Source organism: Chrysochloris asiatica, unplaced genomic scaffold, assembly GCF_000296735.1.
Source record: "Chrysochloris asiatica unplaced genomic scaffold, ChrAsi1.0 scaffold00028, whole genome shotgun sequence".
NCBI classification, from domain to species: Eukaryota; Metazoa; Chordata; class Mammalia; order Afrosoricida; family Chrysochloridae; genus Chrysochloris; species Chrysochloris asiatica.
The window spans coordinates 6508810-6531934 of NW_006408546.1; the positions used below are offsets into that span (position 1 = coordinate 6508810).

The 23125-nt window shown below is 34.4% G+C and overlaps 1 protein-coding gene across 1 annotated transcript in view; it reads left to right on the forward strand.

Moving 5' to 3' along the window:
• DNAJC13 (DnaJ (Hsp40) homolog, subfamily C, member 13) overlaps positions 1-23125 on the forward strand; it is a 173921-nt gene that overhangs the window by 85261 nt on the left and 65535 nt on the right. The window contains exons 17-27 of the mRNA XM_006840026.1: positions 412-533; positions 3004-3079; positions 3287-3382; positions 4159-4302; positions 7989-8071; positions 9412-9565; positions 11517-11620; positions 11702-11861; positions 15094-15156; positions 17028-17129; positions 22404-22508. Coding sequence (XP_006840089.1) covers positions 412-533; positions 3004-3079; positions 3287-3382; positions 4159-4302; positions 7989-8071; positions 9412-9565; positions 11517-11620; positions 11702-11861; positions 15094-15156; positions 17028-17129; positions 22404-22508 — 1209 coding nt within the window. The remainder of the gene's footprint in view (positions 1-411; positions 534-3003; positions 3080-3286; positions 3383-4158; positions 4303-7988; positions 8072-9411; positions 9566-11516; positions 11621-11701; positions 11862-15093; positions 15157-17027; positions 17130-22403; positions 22509-23125) is intronic.

A 23125-nucleotide genomic window follows, 5' to 3' on the forward strand; every position in this document is an offset into this window, starting at 1 on the left:
CCTGCATATGCATTTGGTCTTAATTGCTGATTCCCCCTGAGTCACCTATTCCCTTTGCTATCTGATATACAATGGGGCTTGAAAAATTTTGTGAGGAAATTCCAGTATCCTTCTATCTTAATGTTTTATGAACTTTCTGAAGCCCCCTCGTATACATGTAGGGAATGAATCGAACATTAATTATAAATTGAGCAAAGTGTAACTCATAAGGTAAATGTGTTACAAACAGAAATAATGCCTTAAACATTACTTGCACTACGTCTCCCTTATGTTATTTTTAGGGAGCTAGAAATTGACTTTTCATTTTTATTGTATGCAGAACATTTATTTAGATATGAAATGAGTTTCTAAAAGCTAGGATAGCTTACTGTAGATTGTTGCTTTAGGGATCATTTTGCCCTTTTTCCAAAGGAAGGTGACAAAGAAATTGCTACAAAAATGCAGGAGCTTGCCCTCAGTGAAGGTGCCTTACCTCGACACTTGCACACTGCGATGTTTACAGTAAGCTCAGATCAAAGGATGCTTACAAATAGGTAGGTTAAATTTAATTTACTACAAATTAACTTGTTCTTTGGTGTCCTGGGGTGGCACTGTAGGATAAGCACAGGACCGGACCGCAGGATTGATTTGAACTACAAGGATAGTGATTTAAACTTACCAGTTGCTCTTGGAAACCCTATAGTGAGTTGAGTCAGAACCAACTCGATAGCAGTTAACAACAGTAATAACAACTTGCTTTTTAAAGAACTGATTCAGATATTAGTAGAACAGACTAATCGGATACCTGGATTATACAGTGTTTCACTTTCTTTTATTTTACCTACTTCTCCTTTTTTCTTCCTTAGGGAACGATTGTGCCTAAATGATCATTGTCCCTTCCTCTGGATAACTTGGGGAAGGAAATTTGGGTTTCTTTTTTTACCATTAGCCTCTCTGATCAGACTCTGAGTGACCACAATTCTGGGACTCGAATATAAACAAGAGTGCTTAGAAACTTGTAGAATTAGAGCCACATGCTCAATCCTTTGCTCCATATGGTCATTTTGCATGAAGATAACCTTACATGAAGTTTCTCCTGACCACTTTTTCAAATGCTTTTGGGCAGTTGGATACTTTTAAGTATAAATCAAAAACTAAAACAACCACCTTAATATATAACCAGCCTAACCTGCCTCTATTCTAAATTTTTTATAGTTCAAGTTTACTCTTCGACAAATTATCTACTTAATAATAATCATTCAAATATGAGAAAACACTTGAATCTATTCATTTACTCCATACTACATGAATTCCAGTCCCTCTAACCTTTCTTTTTGGATGGTTTCTGGTATGTGAAACTTTCAGTTGACGTTTTTAAATCCTGTCCAGTTGGTTCCAACTCATAGCAACCCTGTATTGGGTTTCCAAGGAGCGGCTGGTAGGTTTGAACTGCTAACTTGCAGTGCTTATCCTACCGTAACATAGTAGATTGTGAATCATATATTAGTTAAAAAGTATCATAAAATATTTCTGTCTTGTTCTTTTAGGTACATCACAAAATGCCATAAATTGTTGACTCACATTTGCTGTTTTTTATATTATAAATTTTCATTCTTTATCACCTGTGACCAGTTATTGTGTTTTGTGCTGTCTTGCTAATAGTTTCCTGCTGTTATTAGAAGCTATCTGCATAAATAGAATGTCACTTATTAGATGTTAGGCTGCAAGCATCATCTTCTGTTTTGCCTGAGAGGACAGAAAACTATAAAAGGAAAGGTATATCCTTGGTTCGGCCTTATTAGCAATGCCAGATGCCATCCTAAATAAAAACAGACTACTAGATATTGCCTTCCATTCAACCCCCATGTTAGACATTTACTTGTTATGTTTCTTTTTATGACAGTTCATCAGTTACATTGTTTCCTGTGGTTAGTCACTATATTGAAAAACTGTCCATTCTACAATAAATAGAAGTGCTACTTTTCATCCGCATTGCTTGTACATTTATAGATTGTTATTATACAGCACTTCTCATTTTTCCTTAATTGAAGCCATATTAAGAGTCACTGATGATAACATACTAAATGTCACAGGTGGAAATTACACATGTACTTACTTTGATATTGTTGGCTTCAAATTATGTGTATGAATGAACAGTTTTAGTAGGGTTCATTTTTTGTTGGAAAAGTAAAGTTGAATTTGTTTTTTGCTATTAAACTGTCTTCTTGGAATGCGATACATACATATATGTGTGTATTTGTTTCTGTTTAAGTACATATGATAGTAGGTGGTTATTTGGTTATTTCTCTTCTTGCTGTTAAGCCCATTATCATAGCAGATGGTAACCAAATCCCTGTCTAAGTACAAAAGAGTCAACACTGAATAAAATAGGATTCCATTTATGACAAACTGCTAGTTTAGGAGACAGATATTGTCACAGGAATTAAAATGAATAAATGACTAAGCTGTCGGTTCAGCATAGATCTTAAATTTTCATTTCGAACCAAAATATGCTTCTAGTTTTTAAAAGGGGTGAGTAGAATAACTTCCTCTAAGTGTTAGGTCTTTGTCCAAATTCTGAAATGGAAAATGTTTTCTATCCAAGATGCTTATTTTATAACATAGTTGGTAACTGTTGTTCATGTTCAGAATTCCCAAGAATACCCTCTTGTTATAATCAATTTCTCCGGACTTGTTATAACTAATCATAACATTAAATCTAATCTTTATGTTTTTCCCTTTTTTAAAAATAAAGTAAGAAACTGCTTTTTCTTGTTCAGGTCCATTTAGAATCAGCAAACTTATCTGAGGTTAATTTGGAGAAAGCTTCAAAATTATCATAATATTTGAATCACTGCTCCAAATACCTTTCATAATTAAAATACTGGTTTTTAATGTTTTTTTTCTTTTTTTTTGTACTGTAGCCATATTTCCTATAATTATGTGATATTTTGTTCTTAAAAATTCCTTTCTGTTCTAGCTGAGGTAAAGCAGCAAACCTTTCTCAACGTCTGCTTTTTTCAGACAGCTAAGTAGACATTTAGTGGGACTCTGGACAGCTGAAAATGCAACTGCTACAAACTTGTTGAAACGCATTTTGGTAAGTCAATTGAGAAAGTGGAGAGATTTGTGTATTCTTGGACAGTAAGATTATTTTTCTTTCTTTTTCTTAGGTTTGATTTTAAAAGGTGTTTGTTAGGAATTGCCAGAGAATAAATAATATTAATCTACTTGGGCTTTTAAGACTAACTTTTCTTTTGTGCAGTTGTTTTGAAAACAGAGTTTGTGTTTTGTTTGTTGTTTTTAGCCACCAGGCATGCTGGCATACTTGGACAGCTCAGATCCAGTTCCTGAAAAGGATTCTGATCGGATGCATGTTAGAGATAATGTGAAAATAGCAATGGTAAATATCATTGTCTTAAATATCCTTTCAGGATATAAGGGTATTGTTACATACTCCACTTTGAAATACACTAAAAAATGTAAGAACAAACCAAAAATTAATTCACAGAATAATAGTACTTTATTATTACTATTGTTATTAAAAGTCTTATTAAGTTAAAATTTATATTCCCTAAAGTTCACTTGTTTAAAGTGTACAGTAGTTATTCAGTATATTTATAGACTTGTACAACTATCACCATATTCTTACCTTATCAGTAGTACTCTTATTGTATACTTTTTTATTTACCTCAACTTTTTGTCACATTCAGAGAGAATTTTTTTCCCCTTATTACAGTGTATAATGTGACATTTGCAGATATTATATGACTGATAAATATTAGTGAAAGGAAAAAGGTTATCTTAAGTGGGACTTATTTTATCAAGATAGATCTTGGCTACCTTGTATAAAATTTTATAAATATATTTTATATGTTTTCTCTGATATCTTTCTTTAAGTGCTCCTGCCCTGTTCTTACCCTCATTGTTCCCTGTACTCATCTTTCACCTACATCTTACCACACCTTATGAAACAATAATTCTTAAATCTAGTTTAGTGGATATTTTACACTAAATGTGTTTATTGTAGAACATTTTGCTTTGTTTCTTCAGTGAGCCCAAACATCCAATATATATTATATTATGGAAATAGTGAATGAGCCTTACTTTGATTTCTTTTCATTTTTAAAAATTAAACTTGCGAACAAGATTGTAATGGAATTCAACATTACTTTATAGGACCAGTATGGAAAGTTCAATAAAGTTCCTGAATGGCAAAGACTAGCTGGGAAAGCTGCTAAAGAAGTTGAAAAATTTGCGAAAGAAAAAGTGGATCTTGTGCTGATGCACTGGAGAGATAGGATGGGCATTGCTCAAAAAGAGGTAAAAAAAAAAAATCTGCTTTCAAACTTCTAGCACTTCTGCATAATCTAAATATTCTTTAGTTTCTGGTCTAACATCTGAAGCTTGAAATGTCAGCTAGTTCTGATTTGCATGTTACATAAATTTTGCTTAATTCGTAATTCTGTAAGTTAAGGATCGGGATTTTAGTGTTAGTTATTGATGTGAGATTTAATATGAAATTCAGTGATTCATTTTTCTTCCATAACTTCCCATTTCCACACCTATTTTTAATATGTATCTATTTCCTTCCTTTCTTCTCTGGACTTTTGTATCTATGAAAATAAAATTGTGCTTCTCATTTAGCTTTTTTTATTCAGAAGTAACCAGATAAAACTTTTGGAAAAAATAATTTTCATTTTTAAATTAAATTTCCTTTGTATTCTTAAATTTTTCGGTATTAGCTCCTCAGATATCAAAATCCTCAAATTTAAAGCAATTTTAGTCTTGTATCAGAAAAATCTAATTCAGAAATTACATTCTTTTATTCAAGATCAGTTGTGCTATAGTTAAGAATGAATTAAGGAATCCTGGAAGGGCTGTCTTGATCTAAAGATTTTGTTGATACTGTTTAACTTAGGCTCATTTCTGTTACTGACTTTTTGGATAAGGTAACTGTTTCCTAATTCCAGGGAAATAATCCAAATAACTTTCTGAAACAATTCTTTTCTTATGGATTTCCAGAATATCTAAATATAAGACAATGGTTGCAACCAAACAACAAATACTGCACTCTTGCATGTCTGTCTGAAATTAGGGCTAATCTTCAGTTCTTTACAACTTGAGCACAATTAATGCTATTTTGTGCGAGTGATGCAAAATATAAAGAATTGTTGGGGTGCTTTCAGGTTACTTTAACTAGGATAGGAAAAAAATTCTGAGCAATAAATCGGTATATCAAACTGAGTCTGATTGTATCTCTTGTTAACCTATATGATGGAATATTATGAGTTTTCTGAACCTTACTTTCTTCTTTGATAAAGCCGGAATAACATACTTTCCTTCTCTATCTTAAAGAGTTTCTTTGATGTACAAACAAGTTGATGAAAGCACTATACACATGTCTTAGAATATTAATACAGAACTTGAACAATTGAAAATCCAGAGCTGTGATAGTGTGGTTTTCAGTTACTAAAAATTGGCAAACTTCAGGCTTAAGTGAATTCCTGGATGTGGAACTTTTGGATAATCACTGGACTGCTAATCGCAAACTCTGTGGTCTAAACCCACCACACAGACATTTCTCAGAAACCCTATACAGGGTTACTATGTGTCAAAACCTAGTCAACAGCACTGAACAACAACAGCAAGAGGTTTCAAGTACTTAAAATAACAGTTTTAAAATAGTAGTTATTCAAGCTGCTAGATATAATTACCACACTGAAAAGGTTTTGGTCTCAGATTTAAATGTTAAATTTATCTCACATAAAGTTGAATATAAAGCTATTTTAGTTGGAAATACAGATTACTGTTGCTTTTAAGTGCCGTCACTTCTGTTCTGACTCACAGTGACCCTGTATAGGGTTTCCAAAGAGCAGCTGGTGGGTTTGCACCACCAACCTTGCAGTTAACAGTCCACTGCCTATCGTACAGCACCACACTTGGACAGATAGTATCTGTTATTTAAAGACAACAATTCAGAGTAGAAAGAATGTATTTTTAATACCAATAATATATTTTTGGTCTGTAGTTATTAATTACTACATGGAATGTTATTTAAACATTTTAGCAAATGATCATACCAAACAGAATTCTGTTGTTGGTATTAGCTGATTATCAATTCTGCTAGGGTACTTTTAGCATTGCTTTCTTTAGGAAGCACTGAATAACCTTTGTGACTATTTTATTCGTAGAAATATTAGCATGAAGATATACAATCATCTTGTGCTTTAGCTCAAGTCTAACACTGCTAAATGTATATGGTCTAATTTTAAGCTGCATTGTATATATAATAGAATGTTTACGAGGTCAGTTCCATGTATAGCTAATGTTCCATGTGGAGTTAAAGTAGTATCTGGCTAATATATAAAATTGATTTTTTTTTTTTTTTTTTTTTTGCTCTTTTTCTTATTTTCAGTTCAAAGATTCTTAGCCCAAACCTTTAAATCAGCGAGCTCATTTTATGGCTATCTGGTTGTTTACATTTTCATTACTTTAGGCTTACCAGCCTTTTGTCCTAAGGGAATGGGGGCTTGAAGAATTTACTTCTTAATTGTAAATTTTAAGGATAGATTTTTCACTAAAACCACATTTTTGAATTAACGCAACTCTGCGTTGATTTTAGTGAAATCTGAAGAGAATTAAAACTTGTAAGAAGTATTTTTCTTATATAATGAATGTTAATGTTATTATTAAGTGCCTTTGAGTCAATTCTGACTCATAGCAACCCTGTATAGTTTCCGAGGCTTTAAATCTTTGTGGGAGCAGAAAGCCTCATCTTTCTCCCGAGGAGTGGCTGGTGGACTTAAAACTTGGACCCTGTGGTTTGCAATCCAGTGCTGTCGTATGGAGTCACTGTGCTCCCCACATAATGAATAGGTTTTATATCTTAAGAACATTTGCTTTTGAAAGTTACAACTCAGTATACTTTTGTTCTTTCTATATCATCTAGTCTGTTTTTTTTAAGATAGCTTTTATCTAATTAGCCGCTTCATTACTGAAGAGCAGACTTTTCATTGAAAAAATCTATGCCACTTTCTAAATTTAGCTTCTATCACATTGAGGATTTAGAATTTTCATATCTGAAATGACTCCACATCTTAAGTGGAGCAGAGAGTCTTAGCCTCAGGTCCAGGTACACGCTTCAGGGCATCTCTGAAATCTTCCCTTCCCACTTTAAACTTAATATGTGCCTTTTTCTGAGGCTTGGGCTGTAGAGTTCTGAAAATTCTTAAATGTGTTTGTGAACACCCAAAACTCTGAATCTTTGATTTAAAGAACCAGTGTGGATCTTTTTCTTTTTTAAAGTGAAGGCATTTATATTACGGCATCCATGTGGAATTTGTATAGCCGATAAAGCATAGCAGATCTAGGTTTGCTGTCTTATTTTTATTTTCTTTAAAAATTTTTCATTTTTTCCTTTTTACAATTATATTCAGGACAGAAACAATATGGTGAGTTTAAGTCCTTGCTACATGTGTGAAATGCATTAAGCTGCTTGGCATGTGGAGTTATCTTTGATATTCTGTGTCTAATAAACTAGAGTCTTACTTCACACGTGTCTGAATGTAGATACTTATTTCTTCTCCATTAGCTGTTGCAATTTGTACTTTCTTCTCTTGGCTTTAGTATCAGTTTAATAACCTGTAACTTTTTGCATTTATTGTTTTTCCATGATTTTTATATTAACTGCATGTAAGTGTTTGAATAAGTCACTATTTTTTGACTGTTGTAAACTTTATTAATGAACACTAAAACTTGGTGTTGAAACAGAACTTTAGTCTACAGGGTAAACATTTCAGCTGCACTTCACAGAAATATTTTTGGAAATTATTATAGTATCATTTAACTGAATGCCAAGTATTCATATGTTATAGGTTTTGTTGTTTCATTGATTTTGTTTCTGCCAAAATTTAATGAATGAAATGTTTCTCATCGCTTGTAAAGTGGTGATCTGACTGTTTATTTAGTAGCCTCAGATTGAGATTTTTTTTTTTTTTCTTTTTCAGAATATAACTCAAAAGCCCGTAGTTCTTCGAAAGAGAAGACAAAGAATAAAAATAGAAGCAAATTGGGATCTCTTCTATTATAGGTAAACTTTGGGCCTCTTTTCTAACGTAGGCTAAATTTGTAATCACCATCAGAGGAATTCTGACAGTTTTCCTTCTCTGGAACTAGTATCTTTTATGCTATCAAGTTCATGAATGATAGCTGGTAGGTTGATATGATTGGTTTTTTATAAGAGTAAGGCTTTTTATAGCATGTTGATAGTCTGAGGAGGTATATTTAATTAAAATTTTTACTAAGGCCTAGGGATGACTACTTTAAAACTCTTTATTAAGGATTGGAAATAACCGCCTATTTCTTGATAGACCTTGCTGGAAATGACTTCTTAAAAGAGGTGGATGAGGAAAAAAAACAAACCATAAGGATACTTGTGGGAAATGAATATCCAGATTAGCTGGCCTCTTATACATCTGCAGCCTTTTAGTTATGATTACCTTGGATCTCTGCCATTCCAACCCACCTACACCCACAATGCACACCTCACATAGAAAGACATTGAAACAAACATTTGGGGAATTTACCAAGCATCTTTGAGATAGCTTACAGTTCTTAGTCTGGAAGCTATTAGGTTTAGTTTATGGATCTGCATATGCCTTAACCAAGGTCTAATATAAAAGAAAACAGGTGATTTGAAAATTTTCCACAGTAATTTTAAAGTATATAGTAAGTATATATTATATAATATGGCTTAAAGTATATACTGTGTTTTTCTTCCTCAGAATCCCTCAGTTGTGTTGTCTTCATAGGCCTTTCTTGGAACTCTGAAATCAGACTTTCTAGAAGGATTACAGACTGAAGCAAGGCCCATCCAACCCCAGTTCAGAAATGTGTCCAAATTCATTACCTTAGTTAAGGTGTTCCAAGAATACAAGGAAGAGATTTTGGAAATCCTAAATTATGGTTGAAGACAGTTCAGCTTTAGAGTGCCCCTAATCACACACACTTCCCAGCCAGAGATCTGTGAGCTGATGGTGGAATTTTTTTCTGACTAGAGTTTGTATTAAGAATAAATGCTGAAATTTAAAGTAACAATTTACTGTTTTGAAATTCACACAGATTTGTTTCATAATTTAGGGTCATCCCCTTACTCCCCAGATTTGTTAAGAAAATTTTCAGACATACAGGAAAGGTGAAAGAATTTTATAGTGAATTCCTGTATATACATCTAGACCGCCAAGACTTTGACATTAACATTTTACTTGTTTGTTTTTTTTAACAGATTCTTTTTTCTTTATTTATACTTGCTAATGCTAATGAGTCTCACTGGTTTTTGTTTTTTTGCTTGTTAGTGAATGTATTAAGGAATCTTTGTCAGGTTTACTTTTTACGACTTCTTGACTATTTTCTGATTATGTGTATATCTAGATTTAGTCAGGACCATGCCAGATCGAACCTAATTTGGAACTTCAAGACAAGAGAAGAATTAAGAGATACTCTTGAATCTGAAATGAGAGCATTTAATATTGATAGAGAGCTTGGTAGTGCTAATGTGATCTCCTGGAACCACCATGAATTTGAGGTAAAGCTTAGTTTTTCATTATTTTAATGTTTTTAAAAGAGCATGCATGATTTTTGGAGTTTTTATTTTGAATATTTATAATTATATAACACCCACCTTTACCTTTTCCTCTTGCCTAAGTGATTTCATCAAGTTTTGTGGCTTCAGATGCTTTTTTTTTTTCTTTTTTTGGATGGTGGTTCCCAGACTGTTTTCTGTTTAGACTTTTTTCGAATTTACCTTATAAATAGTTCTCATGTTCTTTCTCCCAATTTACTTCTCTTGCAGTCTTCCTGATCTTCACTGATGGCTGCTCTCTATTTTCCTATTAAAGCCTTGAAATCATCTCTTCCTTCACACCCAAATCCAATTAGTCAGCACAGCCTACTGAAGGCACATTTAGGATTTATCCACAACAGAACCCTCTTTATGTACTGGTTGGTAGCAGTAATATCACTGTTTCTGCCCTTGCTTTCCTACAGTCTGTTGGTAGGCTATCGGTGGCAGCAGCAGTAGAATCTTTGCTGCTTAAAACCCTTTGTTGTTCCTATTACTTTTCTCCTCACTTAGTAAAAACCTAGATTCAAGAGTAGGTCTTTGTACCCCAATTCCAAGCAGTATTTCTCTGCTCTCATCTCGCACTACTCTTTCACTGCTTCAGCCAAAATGACTTCCTGAAAAACATCACATACATGTTCCCGCCTCAAGATCTTTCTATATTTGTTGCTCCCTTTGTGTAGAAAATTCTTTTTCCTTGGATAGCATTACTTGTTTTTTCATCTAATTCAGGTCTTTTCTTGATTGTCATCCTCTGAAAGGGCCTTTCCAGAGGTTAAATACAACCTGCTTGCCTACACGTTTTTCCTTTTCTCCCTTTCTCAGCATTATTTCCCTCCCCAACATTTACTATTGCCCAACTGCTAAATTTTACTGTTGTTATTGGGAGCTTTGGTAGTGTAGTGGTTATGAATCAAGCTGCTAATCTCAAGGTCAGCAGTTCGAAGCTACCAGCTGTTTCACAGGAGAGAGATGAGGCTTTTTCCTCCCATAAAGATTTAAAGCTTCAGAAACCCTATGCAGGGTTGTTATGAGTCAGAACCAACTCCACAGCACATCACCACCACCACCACCATTTTCTACCTGCATGAAAGCATAAATCTTTGTATTTGTTTTCTAATATATCCCCATTGCCTAAAATAGTCATGTCATATAAGTTTATAGTTGAATGAATATTTATAATTTATATTGAGAAAATGAAATAGATATGTGTATATATATATATATATATATATATATATATCTTTTATTTTTTATATGGCATATGTTTTTAAAAATCACTTAAGGTTTTGGGAAAAAATTATGATAACCATCTCCTCTGGTCACAGGATTCATTTTTATAATTGCTTGCAAATCCTTCTTTGATGAATGCAGTTTAACTGAGTGTCAACTCCTCATCTTGGATGTCTCCCCAGTGTATCTCCTCTAATTAGTAGCCTGGGATAAATGTAATTGATGTGTTCGTTGTAAATCGGCATGAGGCAGGGAGCTGTGGGCAGCAGAAAACCTGGATAGTTTGTGTGAGGTGGGAAAACTGGTGATGCAGAACCACCTACTCCTTGCTTGGTTATGACAAGCCAAGAAAAGCATGAAACAGAATACACCTTAATTTAGTTTTTAAATTCTTCCCCTAAGCCTTCGTTGAAACCATGTAGTATAGCTACAATTTTTATTGGCAAATTTTACCTTTGAAAAATTGGTGTGTAGTTCTGACAACTAACATTTTATCAAGGTAGTAAGTCATAACAGTAATGTATTATCAGATAGTTTCAGACAGTATTAATTTTTTTGTTATGTTCTGTTTTATCATGGAAAGAAAAAAGTCCTGAATAGAAAGAATTTTAAGAAGCCATTGTTACGTGGAAATTGCCAAAGATTTATGGTAAACTATACTAATTTGCTTTTATTAATAAAGGTTAAATATGAGTGCCTGGCAGAGGAAATAAAAATCGGGGATTATTACTTGAGATTACTATTGGAAGAAGATGAGAATGAAGAAAGTGGATCAATCAAAAGATCGTAAGCTATGCTTCATATCCTGTTAATGCATATTTTCACATTTGTTCTCATGACTGTTTTTAGTAATTTTTTTTAATTTAGGTATGAATTTTTCAATGAACTCTATCATCGTTTCCTGCTCACTCCAAAAGTAAACATGAAGTGTTTATGTTTGCAAGCACTTGCTATTGTTTATGGCCGATGTCATGAAGAAATAGGACCTTTTACAGATACAAAATACATCATTGGAATGCTAGAGAGGGTAAGAATATTACGTAAGGGCAGCCATTTGATAGTTTCTCTGGGATATGTAACAAATTGTTATTAAAACTTTCTGTGTGAGGAGTTTTCTAGAATTTAGGTGACTAGGAAATGATTAATGGGTTAACAGTTAATTTAATTCAGTTGCTTCTTTTGAACAACTTAGTGACCTATTTACCAATTCTACAGAAAGGTGGCTTTGTTGGATAAGCACGTGCTACTTCTTGGGAGAAAGATGAGGTTCTGTTCCCACAAAGATTTACAGCCTAGGTAACCCTGTACAAGGGTCACTTTGAGTATATACTGATTCAGTGGCACTTAACAACAAAGTTATTTAACAACACTTAACAACAAAGAAGGGCAGGTGTATAAATTAACAGTGGCTTCTAGAGCAGTATATACTTTTTGAGTTGTATATACTGTTTTCATTTTTTTTTTTAAATCTTAAATGATGTGAGGGCTGGCAAATCCAAAATATGCAGGTCAGGCAGGAGACTGGAGAATTCTGTAAGCTTGTGGTCCCAAGAACTAAGTTTAGGCAACAAGATTGCAGGATCTAGAGAAACCAACTATCTGTTTATATACTGGAGGCAGACCATATCTCCAAGAAAAATCCCATGAAAATTGGCTGCTCATAACACATCACAAAATGGAAGGTGCTTATATGTTATTTGCCAAAATCACTGAGCATCATAGACTAACAAGGTTGACACATCACACTATCTCTACTAGTTATAGTTGTCTTACAAGTTAATCGTGCTCTCTGGGTTAGAAAACTGATTCTGAATCAAGTCACAAAACATGCCTAGGCAGTAACAACTAGGGCAAAAGTTCTTAATTTTGCTGTTGAACTAGATTGCACTAGTTCTGTTATCAAGGTGCCATCAAGTCAGTTCCAACTCATCATAACCCTATGTACAATAGAACAAAACGCTACCCAGTCCTGTGCTATCCTCACAATTGTTCCTATGTTTGAGCCATTGTGTCTGTCCATCTCCTTGAAGGTCTTAAGGTCTTCCTTTTTTATTTTTTTCCTGACTATCTACTTTACCCAAGATATTTCTCCAGGAACTAGTACTTCTTGATAACATGTCCAAAATAGTTGAGACAAAATTTTGCTATCCTTGCTTCTTTCAACATAAATTTGTTCATTCTTTTAGCAGCCCTTGGCACATTTAACAATCTTCGCAAATGCCATTTAAAGGCATCAGTTCTTTGGTCTTCCTTATTCATTGTCTAGCTTTCACATGCATATACCTTAAACTTCATAGTGACATCCTAGTGTTTTTTAACATTTTAAAGAGCTCTTTTGCACTAAATTTACCCAATGCAATAGGTTGTTTGATTTCCTTGCTTCCATGGGTATTGATTATGGATCCAATCTTTTCTCCATTTAAAACAATGTTGCTATTTGATCCAGCTGTAAGGACTTTTGTTTCTTTTATGTTAAGGTGCAATCCATATTGAACTTTGTAGTCTTTGAAGTTCACCAGTAAGTGCTTCAAGTTCTCTTTGCTTTCAGCAAGCAAGGTTGTGTCACCTGCATTTAGCAGGTTGTTAACAAGCCTCCAGTCCCGATGCCTTGTTCCTCTACATGATCCAGCTTCTCAGATTATTTGTTCAGCGTACAGATGGAATAAGTATGGTGAAAGGATACAAACCTTAAGCACACACCTTTCCTGTATTTAAACCATGCAGTATCCCTTGTTCATTTGAACAACTACCTCTTTGGTACAGGTTTCACATAAGCACAGTTAAGTGTTCTGGAATACCTAATTTTCACAGTGTTACCCATAGTTTGTTATGGTGCACACAGTTGAATGCTTTTGCAGTCAGTGAAATACAGATGAACATGTTTCTGGTATTCTCTGTGTTCAACCCAAATTCACCTGTTACCAGGAATGATCGCCTTCATTCCACATCCTCTTCTGACATCCTCTTTTGAATGTGGCACAAATTTCTGGCAGTTCTTTGTTGATATGCTGCTTCGGCCGTTTTTGAAAATTCTTCTGCAAATTTTTATTAGTGCGAAATACTAAGGTACTATTCAATAATTTCTACTTTCTGTTAGATCACATTGCTTGGTATTCATTAAATTCCTGGAGTCTTGTGTTTTGCAAATGCCTTCAGTGCTGCTTGGACTTATTTCATTATCATCAGATTTTAATCATTTGCTGCCTCCTGAAATGAATAAACCTTGACCAGTTCTTTTTGTTGCAATGACTGTATATTCCCTTCATCTTCTTTTGATGCTCCCTGCATAGTTCAGTATTTGTCCATATCATCCTTCACTGTTGCAACTCTACGTTTTGTTTTTCATTTCAGGTCTTTCAGCTAGAGAAATGCAAAGCCTGTATGTTCTTCCCTTTTGGTTTTCTAACTCCAGGTCTTTGCACATTTCATGATTTGTCTTCATGAGCTACCCTTTGAAACCGTCTATTCAGCTCTTTTAATTCATCATTTCTGTCATGTGCTTTAGCTACTCTTACACAAGAACAAGTTTCAGAGTCTTCTGCTGTCCATTTTGGTCTTTCCTGTCTTTTTTGTGACCTTTTGCTTTCTTCACGTATGATTTCATGATGTTGTCTCACAAATCACCAGGTCTTTGGTCAGTAGTGTTGAATTTGTAAAATCTCTTCTTGAGATGGTCTCTATAAATTCAGGCAGAATATACTCAGGGTTTTATTTTGGCTCTTATTGACTTGAATTTTTGTCTGCTTCAGTTTCAACTTGAATATGAGCAGTTGTCAGTCTGTTCTGAAGTCGGCTCCTGGCCTTATTCTGACTGATGATATTGAGCGTGTCCACTGACTTCTGATTCACTATTAATCCATGGAACCTTGCAGTTCTTGTGGCATACCAGTTACACTTTGGGCAGATACCTGGTGGTCATAATGTGCTTTATGTGAAGCATCATCATCAATTCTTTAGAATTTAAGGGTGCCATTTGAACTAATTATTTAAGCTTATTTCAATTTTTATGTATAGCATTAAAGCTATAATTTTAAATGACTTTAAATATATCTACTTTGGGAATTTAAAGCAGTTACGTAAAATTGCAGAAAATATAAGACATTGAGTAATTCCAATACTGATAGTCTTCTATGATATTATAGTTAATATTTTTTAAATAAGCATATTAGCTTATTGGTTGATCTTCTCTAATGATAGTAATATCTTAGTATTATTTCCTTACTCACTTCTGATAAAATTCTCACATTTTCTTTTGATAGTGCACAGATAAATTGGAACGAGACAGGTTGATCCTCTTCCTTAACAAGCTTATCCTTAATAAGGTATAGTGTTTTTGTAAAAATATGTTACTATTTCTAAGTAAATCACATGAACATAAACCAAAAAGATAAATTTTCACAGTTGGAGTTAATTATCCAGAGCCCATCTTTATGTTAAGAAAGCTCTCTGCTGTAAAGTCTTGGAAGGAAGACTTCATGCAAAATCATTCCATCTTCATTCTTTCCTAATAACATAGGTGCTGAATTGATTTAATGATAATAAAATTGTGTGTGAAAAGTAGTGAAGGGCATATCACTAGCTATTTTTCTTGAAGAAATTCTTTGCATTATAAGTAAAATACTTGACGTAAACCGTCACATTTATGTCAGCTTACTTTTTTTGTTGTTTATTTAAATGTTTTTATTTAGCGATACAGAAAAAAGTATATTTGCACATGATATGCCCACATGATGAATAAAAAGTGTCAAGCTATTTTACATTTCTGAGTCACACAGTAATAAAAATGGTCCTTTTATCCATTAAATATAGTCTTTGCACAGCAGCACTCTGATAGGAAAATGTTCAGAAATTTGAATAGTTTAATGGTGTCCCCAAGTACTTCAGTCTGTTATTCATGATTGTTGTGGTGTCTTTAGGTATCCTAATGAAAAGTTTTTCATTGTCTCTTATAATTTTATTATTTTGTTATTCATTTGTAACATAGTGTGGTACAATGTGCAGAAGTTCAATGTGTAATTAAAATTAGAAAAACCTTCACAGTTCATAGTGTTTGGATATTGTCCGAATTTAGTATCTTTGAGCAGGGGCAGACTTTTACTAACCAGGTAGTACAAAGTATAGTGGCTTCTAAGTGATGTAGTTAGTTTTTTTCTGAATTATTTAAAGAGAGACAATTTTTAAGGGCTTTATTGTATCTAAATTTGTCAGCATACATTTTTGTTGTTGTTGTTGAAGGAATGCATATATTTGTTCAATTTAAGCATACAACTAATTTCATTGTCCTGTGAAAATAACTTTAGACCATATGCTATCATCTTGCCACAGCGTTTTCAGAACTAAAGCTTTGGGCTAGAGCATATGTTTTAATAATAAAAAGTAATTGAAAGAGATTCACTTTATATTATGTGAGCTTTTTGTCATTTTAATTCTTCACCATTGTTAGAAAACACTTTTATAGGCTCATATGGTTCCTAATTAGAATTCATAGTTGTAATATATAACGTTATTTCAGTTGTAGAAATGCAGTGAAATCTAAGCAGGTTTTTAAATTTTCCTTAATATCAGTTTTTGATGCAAATTTGCCTTTTTTATTTACTAAAAATATTAATATTATTGTTCAGTAATGTAAATGCTATATAATGAAATGTAGTTAATAAGTCTAGGAAGCTTTAATTTAATTTGTAATGTCTTCTTTAGTTTCTAAGAAATGATCTGTTTTAAGTTTACTCCCACCCCAGGAAAGGAACATTTCAAAGGCAGATTTTACTTTTGTTTATAGAATAGTTTGTTTATTTGTTTTGAAGACCTTGGAGAAAAAAGGAGAAACAAAAGAAGAAAACATGTTATCCATACTTGTAGAACCAGAATGTTTTATCATGGGTGTTTTACTTGCCAGGCTTTATTTTGGGATATATGCAGGGGTTTCAGACAGTTTATGGAAAAGTTCCATTGTCTGAAGTCCTCATGTATATATATTTTTTCTTATAATATTTAAGAAACACTTGAGATTTCTTTTTAATACAGCTTTGCCCTTTTAATAATTATCTAAATTTGTTTTACTTCAAAATCTTGACAATACCAAGTACTCCTAGTTCAGTGTCTATTTTTTCTGTCGAGATTTCAGATATTGAAATCAGGTATTGGAAAGAAAGGTCTTAGATTATGTAAAAAAATGTTTGTTTTCTTCTTCCAGAAAAACGTTAAGGATCTCATGGACTCAAATGGCATTAGGATCCTTGTGGACTTGCTTACTCTTGCACATCTCCATGTAAGCAGAGCTACAGTACCACTGCAGGTATGGCTTTTATTTATGTTTCACAGGTGAACAATCCTTGAATACAATTTTAGGGTAAAAAGAATCACATGAACCTGAAAAGACGTCAATCCATGTGATTATGAATGAATGGTGGTGGTGGTGTTATGTGCCGTCTAGTCAGTTCTGACTCATAGTGACCCTGTATAGGGTTTCTGAGGAGCAGCTAATGGGTGTGAACCGACAACCTTGTGGTTAGTGCAATCCAGTGCTTATCTAGAGTGCCACAGCAGGATTCCGGTTAGGAATATATTACTCCAATAAGGATGATGGTACTAATCTCTTGGAGATAATGCACATACACAAAATGAAGTCATCACAAAACAATCCAAATTAGATTATCTAATTTTATTTTTCCAATGTCTCATTTGTCTTTTTACATCTCTAAATGTAGCTAATTTTGGCAATGTGTGACCATTAAGGTGCAAGTAGAATTCATCAATTATATAATGAGAAATTATTGTTTAAATCATCAAGACTATATATTCCTAGAGGAATCTAGAGTCCTTATTTAAAATAGCCACCAGAGGATAAAGCTGCAAGTCTCTATTACAAGACCTCTTCTGATATCTAAGTTTAAAAGGGAACTACTGGATTGGAATCAACTCAATGGCACATAACAACAACAACAAATATTTAGTTTATTGGTGATTATTTTTGGTCTTATGTTTTGTTTTTGCTTAATCTCCTGGTTTGGGGAGACATGCCATGTTAGATTTTGGTGGAGTTGTCAACAAAAGAGCTATTTGAATATTTAGAATATGACATTTTCTGTTATCAGGTAGTAATTGTAATGCTTATAATGCCTTATAGTATATCACCTATGTTTTGATACAGCAATGTATTATCTCTTTAAATCCTCCAATATTTGTATTATGGGTATCAGCATTATTCCCATTTTATAGAGAAACAGAGACAAAGTATAGGGCTCAAAGTCGCCCATTAAGTGCCGTCTTCTGGCAGAACCCAAAGTCTATGCTCTTTTCTATGCATCTCTAGATGAGTGTAACTCTGACTGTTAGTTAATGGGAGTATTTAAAACCTATGTTATAATCAAATATTCTTAGTACATAAAACCTTTATCCTAGAATCTCATAAAAACATTGATACATGATACCATTAGAACTATATATAATAAAAGTAGTTTCTTGAAACTAAATGTTTAAAATCACTCAAAACATTCCTGTTGGCATCTAGCTTTTGTTACATAATGTCATGTCAGACACGTCTTGAAGATTTTATTTCAGGGGAGGGGAGTATGAGCTATATACCCCAATAGAACTTCAGAATTTTGAGTGTGGTGGTTTGAGGTTAATCGTGGATGCTACTTTATAATACGCCTTATGAATAGCAGAGAAACACTGTCTGATACAGTGCAAGAAAATAAGCACCTCATATTGGAAGGCACTCAAAGTGCGACTGGGGTAGAGCTGGCTCCTCAAAGTAGAGTTGACCGTGATGACGCGAATAGAGAAAAGCCCGCAGGGCCTTCATTTGCTGATGGGACACAACTGAAAATGAAGAGAAACAGCAATAAACATCCATTAATAATCGGAACATGGAATGTACGAAGTATGAATCTAGGAAAATTAGAAATTGTCAAAAATGAAATGAAACACATAAACATCAATATCTTAGGCATTAGAGAGCTGAAAGGATTTGCCATTTTGAATCTGACAACCACATGGTTTACAATGCTGGGAATGACAATTTGAAGAGGAGTGGTGTTGCATTCATTGTCAAAAAGAATATATCCAGATCAGTCATGAGGTACAACATTGTCAGAGATAGGATAATATCCATGCGCCTGCAGGGAAGCCCAGTTAATACCACTATTATTCACATTTTCGCACCAACCACTAAAGCCAGTGAGGATGAAACAGAAGAATTCTACCAACTTCTTCAATCTGAAATTGATCAAACATGCAATCAAGATGTATTGCTCATTACTTGTGATTGGAATGCAAAGGTTGGGGGCAAAGAGGAAAGATCAGTAGTTGGAAAATATGGCCTTGGTGATAGAAATGATGCTGGAGAACACATGGTAGAATTCTGCAAAATTAATGATTTGTTCATTTCAAATACCTTCTTTAGACACCATAAAAGATAGCTATACACATGGACCTCGCCAGCTGGAATACATAGAAATCTAATTGACTACATCTGCGGTAAGAGACAATGGAAAAGCTCCATATCATCAGTCAAAACAAAGCCAGTGGCAGATTGTGGAACAAACCATCAGTTACTCATATGCAAATTCAGACTGAAGCTAAACAAAATGAAAACAAGTCCACGAGAGCCAAAATATGACTTTGAATATATCCGACCTGAATTTAGAGATCATCTGAAGAACAGATTTGATACGATAAACACTAAAGACCGAAGACCAGAAAAGTTGTGGGATGACATCAAGAACATCATACATGAAGAAAACAAAAAGTCATTAAGAAGACAAGTAAGAAAGAAAAGGTCAAAATGGATGTCAGAAGAGACACTGAAACTTGCTGTCCAGCACAGAGATGCTAAAGCAAATGGAAGAAATGAGGGAGGTCCAAGAGCTGAACAGAAAATTTCAAAGATCAGCTCGAGAAGATAAAGCCAAATGTGAAAACAAAATGTGCCAAGATCTGGAATCAGAAAACCAAAAAGGAAGAACACGCTCAGCATTTCTCAAGCTGGTGGAACTAAAGAAGAAATTCAAGCCTCGTCTTTTGTTATTGAAGGATTCTATGGGTAAATTATTGAATGATGCAGAAAGCGTCAAGAGAAGATGGAAGGAATACAGAGTCACTATACCAGAAGGAAATGGTTGATGTTCAACTGTTTCAAGAGTTCACATATAATCAAGTTCCAGTGATACTGAAGGAAGAAGTCCAAGGTGCGTTGAAGGAATAGGCAAAGAACAAGGCTCCAGGAACTGATGGAGTACAAACTGAAATCTTTCCAGGAAGTGAGAAGCACTGGAGACATTCACTCATCTCTGCCAATAAATTTGGAAAACAACTATCTGGCTGACTGACTGGAAGAGATCTGTATTTGTGCCCATTCCAAAAAGAGGTGACCCAATGGAATGCAGAAATCATCAGACAATGTCTTTGATATACCATGAGAGTAAAGTTTTACTAAAGGTAATATGGAAACGGCTACAAGCATACATTCACAGAGAACTTTCAGAGGTTCAAGCTGGATTCAGAAGAGGCCGTGTAATGAGGGCTATCATTGTTGATGTCTGATGGATCTTGGCTGAAAGCAGAGAATATCAGAAAGATGTTTACCTGTGCTTTATTGACTACACAAAGGCTTTCGATTGTGTCCACCATGAGAAGCTATGGACAACATTGCGAAGTATGAGTATTCCTGAACATTTGAATTTGCTCATGAGGAATCTGTACCTGGACCAAGAGGCAGTTCAAACAGAACATGGGAACACTGAATGGTTTAAAATTAAGAAAGGTATGCAGCGGGATTGTATTCTTTCACCATACTTATTCAACTTGTATGCTAAGCATATACTATGAGAAGCTGGGTTATATGAAGAAAAATGTGGCATCAGAATTGGAGGAAGACTCATTAATTGGAGGAAGAAAGGAAGAACACTTAAAATATTTACTGATAACTTGCATTATGCAGATGATACAACCTTGTTTCCTGAAAGCGAAGAAGACTTAAAATATTTACTGATAAAGATCAAAGAGTACAACCTTCAGTATGGATTGCATCTCAGTGTAAAGAAAACAAAAATCCTCACCACTGGACCAGTAAACAACATTCTTATCAATAGAGAAAAGATTGAAGTTATCAAGGACTTCATTTTCTTGGATCAACTATCAATACTCCTGCAAGCAGCAGTTAAGAAATCTAAAGACTTAGGCACATCTGCTGCATAAGACCTTTTTAAAGTATTGAAGATCAAAGATGTCAGTCAGCTTGAGGACTAATGTGTGTCTGACCCAAGCTATGGTATTTTCAATAATCTCATATGCATGCAAGAGCTGGAGAATTGAGTAAGGAAGACCATAGAAGAATTGATGCTTTAGTGATGGTTGGAGGAGAATATTGAAAGTGCCATGGGCTGCTGAAAGAACCAACAGATCTGTGTTGGAAGAAGTGCAGCCAGAGTGCTCCTTGGAGGCCAGGATGGCCAAACTAAGTCTGTCATACTTCGGACATATTGTCAGGAGGGACCAGTCGTTGGAGAAGGAAATCATGTTTGGTAAGCTGAAGGGTCAGAGAAAAAGAGGAAGGTCCCCAGTGAGATGATTTGGCAAAGTGGCAGCATTTGAAACAAATTGGAAACAATAGTGAGGTTGGCCCAGGATGGGGCAGTGTTTCGTTCTCATGTGCATAAAATCACTGTGGGTCCGTACCAACTCGATGGCACCTAACAACAACTTTATATACCGGTTTGCAATATTTTTGCTACTACAGTGTGTGTCCTAAGAATTTATGACCATTCGGAATTTAGGTGTCTGAAATTAACTTAGCTCACTAGGTGAATTTAGGGAATTTTTTACTTCAAAGACATCTTAGTAAGGAAATAGCTTCTTTGGTCTATAGGGTATACTGAAATATTTTTCAAATAAGATCGTTTAAAATTTCTGTTGAATTTTTAAAGGAATATAAGCATATATAAATATACATGCAGAGAGAGTTCTGGTATGACGCTGTAGGATAAGCACTCGACCATAAGGTCTGCACTTCAAGCTCATCAGCCACTCCTTGGAAACCGTATATACATGGTCGCTATTGGTTGGAACCCATATATATGTTGTTGTTAAGCGCCGAATTCAGCGCTTTGACCCACAGTGTCATATACATACATACACATTTATATATGCATATATTCTGTTGTTGTTACGTGACGTCGAGTTAAATCTGACTCATAGTGACCCCTGTACAGGGTTTTCAAGGAGCAACTGGTGAGTATGAACCTTCAATCTTACCTTTTGGTTCGCAGTCCAGTATTTATCTTACAGTGCTACACCAGGAGTTGATGTGTGTGTGTGTATATATTTAGATACAGTTTTGTTGTCAAGTGCCTTGGAGTCTGTTCTGACTTACAGCAACCTTATATAGGGTTTCCATGGAGCAGCTGGTGGGTTTGAACCACAGACCTTATGGTTAGCAAGCAGTCCAGTGCTCATCCTACAGTACCAAGCCTTCTTAATCCATATTGTGTATTTATATTACTTTATAGTTTTGTTTTATGACAATATATTTTCCTTTGGAAAATAACCAGATCTTTTATGAATTTAGAGTAATGTAATTGAAGCTGCTCCAGATATGAAAAGAGAAAGTGAGAAGGAATGGTATTTTGGCAATGCAGACAAAGAAAGGAGTGGCCCGTATGGATTTCATGAGGTATGTGTCATGGAGACATTTTTTGTAAAGGTTAGTCTTCCTTATACTTTTCTGCTTAGCGCACATAGATATGTGAAATATTTTTAGACTGTGATTTGAAATACTGTCATCAACTCCAAGGACTCTTGATACACTCCATCTAGTGAAGGCTGTGATTGCATTTCTAGAGAAACACACAGACAAATTGTGTCCTAAATCCTGCTGTGTAAAGCTGTCATTATAGCAATAACATTCAGATTATTCATGAATTTTTTTATACTAATTCCCAGTTACATCATATTATAATGGACCTATGTGGTATGAATAGTAATTTTTAATGTGCAGTCTGAAATTCATTGGAAATTGCTAATATAGTCCAAGAACGAAGACTAGTTCCCACTTACTATCTCCCCATATTTGAACCTACCTTCAGGCTCTATCTCCCAGGCTTTGCCCCTTTGGAATTTGACTAAATATAACTTTCATATGGTTCAAGAATTTTGCTTGTATATAATTTTTTTTTTTTTTTTTTACTGTCTGCCTACAGTTTCACTCTTTCTTGTTTTCCTTATGATTCGTAAGTTAGCCACCTAATGGGCCATTTTTTCTTACATCAGTAGCCAAATTTGACTTCCTGA